This window comes from Sander vitreus, chromosome 4 (genome assembly GCF_031162955.1).
Source record: "Sander vitreus isolate 19-12246 chromosome 4, sanVit1, whole genome shotgun sequence".
NCBI lineage: Eukaryota > Metazoa > Chordata > Actinopteri > Perciformes > Percidae > Sander > Sander vitreus.
The window spans coordinates 12,116,500-12,131,038 of NC_135858.1; the positions used below are offsets into that span (position 1 = coordinate 12,116,500).

Genomic DNA, 14,539 nt, shown 5'->3' on the forward strand with positions numbered 1-14,539 from the left:
AAGTCAAAGTTATAATTTACTGCCTGCAGATTCATATTGAATAGTGCTGTGATCCTGTAATGTCTGAGTAATATCATTAAACAGTACAAAGAGTAGAGAAATAAAGGAAAGGATATGAGGACAGGGCAGGCGTTAAGATTTTTCAGGGAATTGTATATTAGAGCAAGTAAATGAGGAAGTGTCCTTCACTTTCAATTTCAAAATACACAATTTTCTCAGTCTTTGCATGACCCACTCTCATTCTTGCTCAGTCTCTCTGTCACTGTGAAGTGCAATAGCGCCCCCTGTGACTCAAAATGGTCTCTATCCAAACACACTGCTTTTGCAAGTTGAAATGAGGAACCCTTTCATCTGCTAAAAGCTCCCTCCTTGGAAATGCATGTTTCTCTGTTCCAATGGTGATTTCAAAGATTTAGATTCTGTGGAAAGCAGCAAATTATACCAGGGACCATGTTATGTTTGCTGTTTTTTTCCAGCCTGCCCTCTCTGTCATGCGCATGGTTTACCAAATGGAAAAACTCTCTTCTATTAATGCATGATGTGAAGCCTGATTATAACCTCAAATTGGCATCTGGCACACTATCTTGTCATGTGCAAGGGTGTGGGATCAGGATTTCTTGCCTCCTGATTTAGTCTTGGAAAATGTTAAAACCCTCATGATTATATTGAACATTTCTAACACATTTTCCTCAGCAATCTGAATAAAGATGTATGTGACATTGTAGTTTTGAGCTGTAGCTCTGAACATGATGATATTCTTTCAGTTAGGAGCATCTTTGTGCATCTTCTTGTGTGTTAATGTGAGTTTAAGTGAGGCACCCCAGTGGCCTGTGGTCATACAAGTAATTTGCAAAGAATCTTCTCGAAATGACTTTTTTATGAACTGCACCAAATGGAAAATCTTTTTGTAAATGCACATCTTTCAGATATATAACACATATCCATAGTTGTTTAAGTTGTGTAAATGAATAATACATTATTTGTATTACTCACACAATGCAGCCATCTCTTTGGGAAGGTCTGCCCCAAACCGGCCGAAGAGGTGGCTACTGGCCAGCAGGTCGAAGGGGGAGTGGCTCCGCATGGAGTTAAAGGTAAACGGGTACATAGCTCGAGGGAACCCAGTCATGTGACGCACTTGGTGCTCCCTGTTGGTTGCCATCGTGAAAAGTGCTGTTGGCGGTTTGGTTAACTTTTCTCTGACTGTCTTGTTTCCTCCTCCTCCTGTGTCGTCTTCGTCAGGGGCCTGCGGTGAGATTGAAGTGGACTGCTGCCATTCAGCCCCTCTCAGCTGCTGGCTGCACTGCTGTCAGACCTTGGCGACCAAGACCTGACCAGGTCCAAACTCTGTAGAAAAGGAGGGAAAAGAAAGGAGGAGGGGTTAGAAACAGGAACTAAAGTCTGACCTAGAGAGCACAGTGGCTTAACAACTCACCTAAAGTCAAATCAACTACAATTCATACAAAAATATCAATAATCAAAACATTACCTGAAATATCAACAACAAAAAAGCAAACTCCAGACGAGGAACAAAAATGAAGACGAAGAACAAAAAGAGAGCATTGAAGAAACCGCAACACTTTTCTCCTGCTTTTTGTCTGTCTTCAAAGTAGTGCCATGATTTCAGGCAAAGCCATATGATTCCTATCAGCAGAACAGTATTATAAATGGTCTCTCTGTTTCCTCTGCCAGCCTGACTCTAGTCAGCCTGCTCGAGAACAGCCAGCATGGGTACATTAACCCTTTATAACAACAGACACACAAGACCTTCTCATTCTTACTGTACCCCACAGCATAAGCACTCTGTGAAGCACACAAACCGTTTGTGATGATCATCATGTCTCACCTTTCCTGTCTCTCAGGACTCACATGGTGGCTCTGTGACCCTCTCAATAAATTCAATGAGGGCAGCCCTCCCCTCTTGTATAACTCTCTCATCCCCTTCACTGATTTCATGAGTGGGTGGAGCTTAACTCTCTGTGGTGGAGCTCTGGTAAATACAGCTCGGCCAAAGAATGTCTTGTTGTTTTGGGAATCAAACACCCAGGGTGAGTAAGAGACCGACTGAGAGAATTATGAATTCACGAATGTCCCTCATTGAACTAATAACAAGAATTTCAGTAGAAATAAAGAGTGAAAAATACATATTTGAACTATCTGTCTTTTAAATATGCATTTGTTGACAAATCCCTGTCCTTGTCTCTCATTTGTACTGACAGACTAACTAATGGGTAAACAAATACAGGTACAGTATACATAATTCACAGTTATACACCTGCCTGTCAATTACAGTGCTGCCTCAAAGGGTCGCTCCATACCTGACTGAAAGTAAACTGTTCCAAGCTTTTGTAGCACATAGACATGCAAACACACACACACACACACACACACACACACACACACACACACACACACACACACACACACACATACATACATACATACATACATACATACATACATAAATACATACATACATACATACATACATACATACATACATACATACATACAGACACCCAAGCAAAACCTCCAAATTTAGCAAAAGTACACGGTTCCAAAGGTTACATATTAAAAGGTCAATTCACTCAATATATCTATATATCTATTTCTGCGTCCAACCCAATAAAATGGAGATTGTATGTATTCACAGAATTCAAAAACTTATATTTAAAAAAAAAAAAACAGGAACAGGAACAGTGTCCCAGTTACTCTCCACAGACGTCTCTGTGAGCAAAACTAGTTCCAATTAAAAGTGTTTGCAACCATTCAGCGCTTTTGTTTTGGGTGGACATCTCAAAACCTGGACAAATATATCCCAAACAGTTTTGGATGGCTCAATACCACTAGGGCTAAATGAAAAAAATGTGTTTGCTCTAATGAAAACATGCTTTATTTTGAACTGTTTGCTGCTGCACCTTATTAAAAAGCTCTAACCATAACAGTGTGCTCCAGACTTTTTACCATTACCTTTTTCTTTTTTTTCTTTTTTGGGTGAACTAACCCTTTAAGTACCTGGCAGTTCATACTAACTCTATGCTTCATATCTATTGTTGAGTGGCTCACCTTTTCCAGTATTCTTACCCCTGTGCAAATACATTTTTTCTTTAGCTATCAGGACATTTTAGACTGTAAATAAAATACAGCGGGGAAAATAAGTATTGAACGCGTCAACATTTTTCACAGTAAATATATTCCCGATGGGGCTATTGGAATGAAATTTTCACCATATGTCAGTAACCAATCCAAGTAATCCACACATACAAATAAATCAAAACACATATGTCCATGACAAAAGTTATGTGTAATAAAGTGGAATGATAATGGGAATAAATATTGAACACATGAAGAAAAAGGGGTGTAAAAAAACATGGGAAGCCAATAAATCAGCTGAAATCTATCAGTATTTAGGAAGCAATCCTGCTCCCTATTAGTACAAGTTAATATCAGGTGGATTAGTCCTAATTGATGGCCTATAAAAAGGTTTCTCATTACCAAGGTGTCACTCAAGAAGCATTTAATGATGGGTAAGAGCAAATAGCTGTCCCAAGACCTTTGCAAGCTTATTGTAGATAAACATATGGATGGCATTGGTTACAGACGAATATCTAAACTTCTGAAAGTTCCAGTGAGCACTATTGGGGCCATTATCCTGAAGTGGAAAGAACATAATTTCACCATTAACCGGCCACGATCAGGTGCACCTCGCAAGATTTCTGACAGAGGAGTCCATAGAATACTTAGAAGAGTTGTCGAAGAACCAAGGACCACTCACGGAGATCTTCAGAAAGACCTGGAAGAAGCAGGTACAGTTGTTTCAAAGAAAACAATTAGTAATGCACTCAACCTCCATGGCCTCTATGGACGCACACCATGCAAGAAAAGGCATGTGGAAGCTTGCTTAAAGTTTGCTGCACAACATCTGGACAAGCCAATGACATACTGGGAGAATATAATCTGGTCAGATGAGACCAAAATTGAACTCTTTGGCTGTCATAGCATACACCATGTTTGGAGGAGAAATAGCACTGCACATCACCCTAAAAACACCATACCAACAGTAAAGTTTGGAGGTGGGAGCATCATGGTGTGATGCTGTTTTTCAGCATCTGGCACTGGCAGACTTCATATAATTGAAGGAAGAATGAATGGAGAAATGTACCGTGACATTCTTGATAAGAATCTGCTGCCATCCACCAGGATGCTGAAGATGAAACGAGGGTGGACATGTCAACAAGACAATGATCCCAAACACACCGCCAAGGAAACTCTCAATTGGTTTCAGAGAAAGACAATCAGAATGGCCCAGTCAATCACCTGACTTGAATCCAATTGAAAACCTCTGGAAAGAACTGAAGATCAGAGTTGACGATGCCCCTGGAACCTTCAAGATTTGAAGACAGTTTGTGTGGAAGAATGGGCAAAAATCACAGCTGAGCAATGTGTGCGACTAGTTTCTTCATACAGGAGGTGTCTTGAAGCTGTCAAAGGCTTTTCTACTAAGTATTAAATAAATGCCAGCAAGTGTGTTCAATACTTGTTCCCTGTGTCATTTCACTTTATTACACACAACTTAATTAATGGATACATTTGTTTTGATTTCTTTGTATGTGTGGATTACCTGGGTTGTTGACATCTGGTGAAAATTTCATGCCGATAGCCCCATCAGAATATCTTTACTGAGAAAAATGTTGATGTTTTCAATGCTTATTTTCCCCACTGTGTATATATATATATATATATATATATATATATACATTCAGTTGCCAGTTTATTAGGTACCCTTATGCTCAAATGAATGCAGTCTAATACAACAGTGCTGCAATAAATTCTACCTTCATAAAGATTCTTTTTTTGAAACTGTTTTAGAGAGGTGGTGATTCAACTTGGAGCCTGCCGTTTGTGGTGTATTTGAAATGTATTGCATCATACTGAGAGTTTTTTTTCTTCTAATAATTAATGTACCCTCACAGATATAAATGGGGTGGACAAAATATTAGCCTAATCAAAAGGCATCTGTGCTACTATTATTAGAGTAAAATTCTTCTACATCCTTTTGTTGTTGCAGCAGCTATTTCTTCCCCACACACGTGCACATACAGCACATATTACACATTCACACACAAAGCCACAAAGTCAGCACAGTTGTTTTTAAAGTCATATTTCCCATATTGACATATTCTCTGTAACTGTTTGGCTCTGCTGCGGTTTTTCTTCACTGCAAAGTCTAGTTAGGGAGAGTCCCTGGGACTATTTTCACAAAGAACTTTTGTGTTTGACGATCAGAAAATGTCAAACAGGTTGGTCAAAGTGTGTAGCGATTTTAAAAAAGTGATTACATACATGGTGTGGAATGGTCACATTTTGCAAGACATATGCATGCACATGTCTCTCTAAAAGCAGAACACAAGAAAGATACAAGCACGGACATGTAGGCTGCAGAAGTGAACATACACAGATGTTCTTTGACTTTAATCATGTTCATGGGCAAGTAATCAGTGGAAAACACACTGCGTTCACACATGCTGAAGCACCATTAAAAGTTGCAATTGACCTTGAAGAATAAAGGAGCAAATATAGGACAGAGGATCCCTCCACAGATGCAGCTTTTGAATCGTTCGGCTTCGAGTTGACTCTTTAACCAATCAAATTCAAAGACCAAAATCACTACTATGAAAGCCAGATGTATAAAAGGATCGGGATGAAGAAAAAATAAAGTGTGGAAAGCTGAAAAAAGGATGGAAAAAGATAGAGGGAAACAGAGGAAAAGAAAGGGAAGGGACGAACATAGGAGGGAGTTTCAGGCATCTGGCAGGCCATGTGTAAGAAGTGAACAGAGTCCTATTAATTAGAGACATACTGGAAACTGGATTAATAAGAGAAAGAAAGAACTGTGGTAAAGCAGCATGGAAGAAGGGAGAAAAAAAAAAGGGTTAAGCGGTTGCAGAAAACATACATAAAAATAAAGCAACGGTTCTATTTCCACTAATAAACTATGAAGTAATGTGTGCCCAAGCCAAGGAATGGTTTCTTTCTCACTAATTTGTAACACACTGCCCCATCACTCTCCCTCCAGCGGGAATACACCTTGGGTAGGGCAACAAAAGCAGTGCTGTGTCTACGCGCCTCCAGGCCTCACTGCTGCTTTTATGAGACCTGACTGGGTCAGGTCAGACTGGGTCACCTGGTCCTGGTCCTGCTATCACACAAATACACTACCACAGACACTCACAACTGATGCTCCCTTTTCCCAGACTATGGGGATTAAAAACAGCTTTAGTCTAAAAATGTTGGGGCTTTCCACCTCTCTGTGTTTTCCGACAAGCCAATACATAATGTCAACTTTGTTTCCACATAACTTCCATCAAACTACGCTTGTAGGAGCTACCTCGTTGTGTTCAGCGCATTGCTGCAGCAGTTGTAAACATCTTTCAGCTGTAAACAACTGTAATGACAACTCACTGCATGCGAAAGCCACATAGGACTCATCATTTGTGAGTGACAAGCATTTGTAAAAAAGTGACACTGCCACCATTAGCGTTCTGCATGTAAGCAACACTTGAAAAATGGACCTAGGTTGTTTTCATAAAAAAAATTGTATTTTGGTCAGCCAACAACAAAACTGCAGCAGTCAACATCTGGTCAGGAGTGAGACAGACAGCCCGTGCTCTCCTGGGTCTCACCTGGTTAAATCTTTATTCTGTCCCCTCCTGTATGATCATCTATACTGTGTTTGAATGATTTTTGTAGTTTTCACATGTTTCTGTTTCTGTTGTCAGATAACTGATTTAGCAAAAAAGAATGATGTGTTTTTAATTTATAACTGCTACCTGTAGTTCAGGCACTCTTGACTCTTGACTCTGATTTTACGACTGCAAAGTCATCTGACAAAATCAGCATCAATACAGTTTAATGACAACACCTGTATTTCGTGATTGGCTATATTAAAAAATGTTAACTTTCTGTTAGAAGTGGCAGAAAGTTGACTTCCTAACTTTACTGCTGTTTAAAAGCTTAACATAATGGCGGTTAAAAGCTTTGTTAGGTCTCAGATCCATCAATATTTGGTGTATTGAGAATTTTGGTACATTTTTCGGTTGTTGTTTTTTTTCTGCATGTTATAGTAAAATGTCCTGATGGTGTCGAGATAATGTCGCGCAGCATTTTAAGGGAAATAGATGACTGGGGAATTACAGCTCATCTTCAGTTTTATAGCATAATGATTCCACTTTTAGGGCTGAAGAATGTGTGGTAACATTAAGTCTGTGTATAAAAGTATATAAACAACGGCCTCAGTTAAAGCGTTCACAAAATGGAGCTTGATCCGGGTGCGTAGGTTAATAAGAAATATATACACTGTATATTATACAGTGCATATTGTTTGGAACTGGCACTGTTGACTATCCTTGGTATAAAAAATGAATGCATCATGGGAAACATGAAAGGATTATACAATCCTGAATATTAGGCTAATTAGTTGGCATTGAAAAGCATGTAATTATATAATCCTGAGTACGTTTTAGTACCTTGCATGTTTTGCTTAGTCAATTGCCCTGGATGTTAACCATTATTTTATAGAACAGATAACAATATCCATCTGAAAGGAATAATAGCTCCCAGTTCCCTGCCCTGTTTGGACAGGCTTCACAGTGGCAGCAACAAAACAGCTGTGTTGCTAGTGTACTTTTATGGTAGCGCATCAGTACTTCTGCACATGTCAGCTGTTTTGACTATTCTTTTAATTTTTAAACACTCCGAGTCCCTCTTTAATTCTACTGGCATCACCTGATTCAACTTATTTCATGTCATAAAATCCCCCATCAATCCCACATAGACAGGTTTGTTGCTCTCATTATTACTGCCGTTTCTCTCCTCATAATAGAATAACTAGTGTTGTAAAGATGGAATGAATTTGAACAAGTCTAAATTTAGTTGGAAAGGGCTGACTGCAGGTTGACTGCATGAGTAGTATAATTTGTCAGAGCTTGGTCAGTGGTGGTAGATGGGTACCCTGTGGTTTGAGGCGCCCCTTCTGTCTCCTTTTTGCCTTGGTCCATCCTGTAATGTTATAAGCTGTGTTCTAAACTGAATCTGAGAGTATAGAGTCAATAAACATTGAGACATATGAATAGATTATCAATGTAAGAGAGATGTAAAGGTGATCATCTTGACTTTACTTTTACTCTGTTATGAACAAATATATCTATATCTTTTAATATCTATGCCATTTCTATTTTTGTGGTTCCACATATTTGGTCGGTAACCAGCAAGTGACTTTATTTTCTAACTTAAAATACTAACTGTATTTTATGAGGAATAAAGACAAAATGACAAAACAAATCGCTCTATTATTTATAGTGTGTCAGCAGTTCTCCATTAATAAGAATGCATTCACACCAAATCAGGCATTGCGGCGATTAGTGCATGGTTGTGTGGCGGTGTATGAGTGTCACTTAAAGGGCCCATATGTGTCTCCATTGTGCAAGTATTTAGCCATGCTGCTAGAATTTTGGGTCTTACGAGTGATTTCTTTTGGTGTCCCCTGCGGTCGCCACTTCTACAGCCTAAGCGCACTGCCCACATTCAAACGAATTGGAGGGTGCAATGCTTGATTTGGTGTGATTGCAGCATAAAACCTATACACTTGGATTATGCACAGTCAACATAATTTTTTTTGGCAAAGCTATATGTGCACAATGGAACATTTTCAACTTGTCTCAACTACAAAGGATTGCTGGGTTTTAAGATTTCAGTCAGAAGCTTTTAGGTACAGAGCTTGGAAGAAATGAGAAAGGTAAATGTTAATGTGTTAATACTGTTAATGTTTCCATTACATTGAAACAGTGTCAGTTAAGTGACCTCAAACTAGCACCATAGGGTATAAATGCTCTGCTCCACATCACATAATGATGTCCTTTGTTTTGTATCATCATGTGGTTGATTTGTTCTTAGTGTTAGCATATCAGATGGATTAAATCATGATGGGGTTTTTTAGCCTTAAAGCCTTAAAGTGCGCAGATTCTGTCGCCCCCGTGAGGAATTCTAAGTAATGACAAGAACACTGTCAGCGGGTCCACATAACACAAGCCTTCCGTGATCACGCACGTGCCCCCACCCCTCCTCCACGCAGTTGCTTGGAGCCACGGAGGACACGGAGGATTAAAAAAACATGATGGACTCTTCAGAAGAGGTCATTTTCTTCACTCGTCACAGTTTCTGTGCGCGAAAGTCACTGGACGCCACAATCTTCTGAACATAGCCATACTGAGAAATACAGAGAGAGTTGTGTGGAGCTGATAGTCTTGATTAGCTTTGTAGCAATTCATTTGGCAATGGCTTGAATGTAATGGACGTTCGTTAATATAATAATAATAATAATAATAATAATAATAATAATAATAATTTATATATATATATATATCATAATATAATATCAAAAAGTTACATACTGGGTGCCCAGATAGCTCAGTTGGTAGAGCAGGCGCCCATATAAAGAGGTTTATTCCTCGATGCAGAGCACCTGGGTTCGACTCAGACCTGCAGCACTTTGCTGTATGTCGTTCCCCTTCTCTCTCCCCCCTTTCATGTCTTCAGCTGTCCTGTCAAAATAAATGCATAAAAAATGATCCTTTAAAAAAAAAAATCTTTAAATGTGGGTTCACCCCATTGAAAAAAAAACAGTTTGATAATAAATGCACTTTGATCTTTTGGACTGAGAACAGAGCACATGGACTGAAAAGTCTCGTCTTGTCAGTAAATAGAAAATATATTTTTTTCTCTTCTCTTCCCAACTTCTTAGTCATCTTTCAGTTGTATTATCTGTTTCCAAACTTTCAGTGTTTGGGTTCAATCCAGAGTGATGTGATTCAGCTGGATAATAGGCAAGCGTTCAATGGTTAAGTGCTACAGACTCTTTCTTTTTGAATTTTTTGGTTTTGTTATATTGTGTGGTTCTTTTGTGGATATGAGCTTTGCTTATCTGCTGTTTTTTTTTCTTTTATTCAGAATTCTATTTGCAATTATCAGTAGATGATTGAACACATTTTTGAACCACTTTTGACTTGAACAACAGAAGAAAGTTCATGGTTTTGTTCAGCTTGCAGATGTATCAACCATAACATTAGAGGGTGGTACTAAGGAAATCAAAATCAAAACTTAAATATAATCTCTGCGTGTGAAAGCACAGAGTTTCTGTGTAGCTACAACACCGAGCCAACTAAAAGGCAGAGTGTGAATGAATATGAAGGCTAAAAACTCCCCAAAAACAGCCAAATGCAAGAAAAAAACATGACTTCAGCAGGGACAATTAACTGTAACCCATAAAACCACACTCAAATTTGACTTATTCTGAGAGATGGCAGCCAGGGATGATCTGTGCTGAACACACCAAGTAAAAAATGCACATACTGACACACAGAAACCATTACAGAGGGGAACAAACACAGGCACCATCACCCACAAACAACATAATTAGATTTTCCAACAAATGACCATACTATATTTATTGTCAAACTGACATGTAAAAATGTCTTTTGAGGAATACAAATATCTCAAGGCCATAAACCATCAGTGTCTGACAGCCATCTTATAACCGCAAACTGGTTCTGGCTGTGGCAAACATATTTTCATTTTATGCAAACCATTATGTTGTTAGCTTAGTCAAGAATGTACACACAGATGTATATATTAGGCCTCAAAACAACATTTGATATCTATTTTCCAATCGTTAATACTCAGAAACATCTTTCAGAATGATTGCCAGACATTCATTTTATGTAAATGATTTCCAGTAAGTTTGAGGGGGACAAAGTTGATAGTCAATTTGTTCACTGTGACGTCTCATCCGAAAGGCAATAGTTCCATAGCAATAGGCAGTAGTTTTGAGAAATACATTATTTTGCTTTCTTACAGAGTTAGATGACAATATTGATGCGTCTCATGTCTCTAAGCTAAGCTTCATATTTAGCATACAAACATAAGAGTGGTATTAATCTTCTCATCTAACTTACAGTAAGAAAGCCAATAAACTTATTTCCAAAACATGTTGATCTAATCCTTTAACGGCACACCTGCACTTACAGTTCAGTCTTCAAGAATAACAGTATATCTACTAAAGGGATGTCTTCATCAAATGTTTATGGATGGACATAACCACTGTTCCCAGAAAAGAGTTTAGTTAGTTATGCTGGATATGATTGAAATTAGGCTGTATCCTCAACATTGGCAATTTTCAAAAAGATCAATGGAATTATTAACAAAAGACATTTAAATAAATCCAAGTTTTCAATTAGTTACAATTTTGCTTCCTTGGGTCGATATTCACACTACCCAGAAGTGCAATCATCAAATCATCTTCACCCAGTAGAAAATGATTCTTTTCATTCTTTGCCACAAAGTGTCACTTGACTCTCGACTAACTTATATAGCTTTGCACAAATTTAAACTGTCCGACATACTTGGAATAACACAGTGTGCATTCTGTGTTAGCAGTGCTAATGTGGATGATGTTGATGATAGTAATGCTTCATAAAACGCACAATGTTGTCATTATGTGGAGCCAACCCTGTGAGCTTCCAAGGGTCTCCAGGTCGGGGCCAGGGTCAGCCCCTGTCGCTCCAGGCTCAGCAGCCCGGGCCATGGGTCAGGCCTAATTGAAGCATTTCGTAGGCAGCTTTTCATTTAGTATTGAAGTGAAAAGTGTGTCTGAATCCCCACCGCATATGTCTTACACACACACACACACACACACACACACACACACACGCACGCACGCACACACACACACACACACACACACACACACACACACACACACAATCTGTGCCTTGCTGTTCCTCAACACAGAGGATTAGAAGTGTGTTTAAAGGGACTTGTAGCCTGTGCTGAAGAGCAACCCCGGGCCATGATTAAACACACTGAGAAGCTCTTTAGATACACTAAGACACATTCAGCCCTACATTTTGAACAAAAATGCATTGACAGCAATAATGAACAAGTGTTTTCAATCGCATTAAGCCAATTGGGCACGTCAAGCAGAACCACAGCCAGTGTATGGCTCTCAAAATAACTCTGTGGACGATATGTAATTCTGCAGGACAACCAAACATTTGTGTCCTCCTGCTCTCAAAAACAAGTAGCACATGATCGCTTCTTTGTTTTGCAAGTTCCAAGTTTCCATTTATGTGTAGCTAGCATGAGAACAACCCTGTACAAAATTAAACTCAGCTGACACGGAACAGCAAAGATGGAGTATTTTTTTCCTATTCTGAGGAAATAAATAAGAAGGAAGTCAGTGAGACAGAGAGAAAGAGAAAGAAAGAGGGAGAGGAGTGGAGCCAGATAGCCTCCTTAGCCTGAGGGGCTGTCATTCTTGAAAAGTGGAGAGAACAAAGACAAGATTGCAATGCAGTTAAAAGAGTTATATCCAACACACCCAAACCCATGCACACATAGTTTTTCAAGAAATTTCTTTTCCAAATGATGAAACCAAAGAAAAACAATAGGACTTACTTAACCAAGAGCAGATGCATCCACCCTAAATGTTAGGTTTTAAAATATGAAAAAGCTGACCTGGGATCAGAGAGAAAGAGCTCACTCAGTAGCCGACACTCTGCAGATGTCCACTGACAGAGAAAATGACCAAGTGAAAGCATGGTAAAATAAAACCTATTCAATCAGAACAGAAGATGAAGAGATGAACAAGAAGAGTTATATTTAGCGAGTCTTTCACTGCTCTTCAGAATGTGATCTCTAATATACTAAATATTGTTTACACCCAGCTGTTTATGCCCTGCTTATAGACTCGTCCACCTATTCCTGTGGATGTGCTGATGAGCATTCCTCCAGACATTAAGGAAAATTAATCTGGAATAGATTTGTCAAGAGTTTGCTACAACAGCTCGCAGCAGGGCCTCGCATTGGAGTGCATAGTGCAGAGTGGCATGCTCAGCAGTATGGTGTTAGCGGACAGACGCGGGCAGCTCGGATCAGCTGGCAAGAAGCACTTAGCAGATAAATAGCATCTTAATCACAATCATCAATCAAGCAATGCATCTGTATTTATACAGCGCATGTCGCACAAAGGATGCTATTTGAAATGATTCACAGACTGTATAAAAAGGGGGTCAGTAAGTGTATTCACACACACACACACACACACACACACACACACACACACACACACACACAAAATGCAAAGCAGCGGCAGCAGTGATCAGACACACAGCAGACTGTCTTGTGATATCCGGAGTAGCCTATTTCAGTGTTTTTCGGCGAGGGGGGTGGGGGGTGTTCATACTCAGGTAGACCAGACCTACTCAGCCATTTGTGATGTTGATGGAGCGTCCATCATGTGACTGACAGCCAGTCTGTTGGCTGAGAGCCTGCAGCCACTTTATTTGCTGCTGGAAAACGGCCTGAGATGGTTACTGAGCTCACCTGTAGCAGAGACTGGTATGCAACAGTAGAAAACAGTATGTCGTAACTTCTCCCCTTATCTATAAAATTCTTTAGGGGAATTACAACATCCATTATTAACAAAACATGATCCAGTTTTCTTTATTTGTGTAGAGGACCTTAGTAGTGATCATAATCTTTCTGCAACCATCAGTGGGGAAAACAAATGACACACACACACACACACACACACACACACACACACACACACACACACACACACACACACACACACACAGACACACACACACACACACACACACACACACACATACACCTCCACAAGCATTCATATCCTCACATGGAGCAGCCCCGTTCCACATACAAGTGCTGATCAGCTTTCATTCCCTTCCTTAGCTGTTTCTGTTGTTCTTTCCCTCGCTCGAAATCTCTGTTCTCAATTAAAGCTGTTCTCAGGAAACTCAATCTCACCACTCGTGCTGTCCCAGAAAACACACACACACACACACACACACACACACACACACACACACACACACAGAAAGAAAGAGGGAGAGAGACAAGAGAAGCACACACACACACATTTCACTCATGCTCTGACATGTCCTCTTTTCTCACACACACCGCCAACAGAGGTTATAAGGAAAAGAACATTTAAAAAAAAAATGGGATTGAAAACCAAACTTACCAGACTGGGATGTGAACACGGCACACAGTGTGGTGGTTAGCGAGGGTAAGTCAGTGGGGAAATGAGCTGAGAAGGAGTGTAGTAGTTATGTTTGTCAGTCAGAAGTCCCTCTCATAGCGACGACAGAGCTCAGCCTGTTGCATTCCGCCTCCCTCTCCTTTTCCCGTCTCTCTATCTCTCTCTCTCTCTCTCTCTCTCTCTCTCTCTCTCTCTCTCTCTCTCTCTCTCACTAACACACACCCTCTCTCCCTCTCTTCTCCTAAAATCATTGTGTACTCTGATTCACAAACCCTGCCTTTGTCACGTGATCCAACACTTCAAATATACAGCACATTTGTAACCAGCCACAGAATGCCTGAAGGAAGGGAAAACAGGGTCCAGAAAGCTTAGGTTTCAACTTGCTGCCCACCCCCTCTCTTCCCGTCTCTCTTTCTC

General features: G+C 39.8%; 1 protein-coding gene across 1 annotated transcript in view; it reads right to left on the reverse strand.

The window, feature by feature from the left end:
• Positions 1-14,313, reverse strand: part of LOC144516748 (retinoic acid receptor gamma-A-like) — a 37,171-nt gene extending 22,858 nt beyond the window's left edge. Inside the window, exons 1-2 of the mRNA XM_078248324.1 lie at positions 14,105-14,313; positions 994-1,347 (exon numbers count right to left, since the gene is read on the reverse strand). Of these exons, the coding sequence (XP_078104450.1) occupies positions 994-1,162 (169 nt within the window). The 5' untranslated portion in view covers positions 1,163-1,347; positions 14,105-14,313. The remainder of the gene's footprint in view (positions 1-993; positions 1,348-14,104) is intronic.
• Positions 14,314-14,539: the final 226 nt, after the last annotated feature.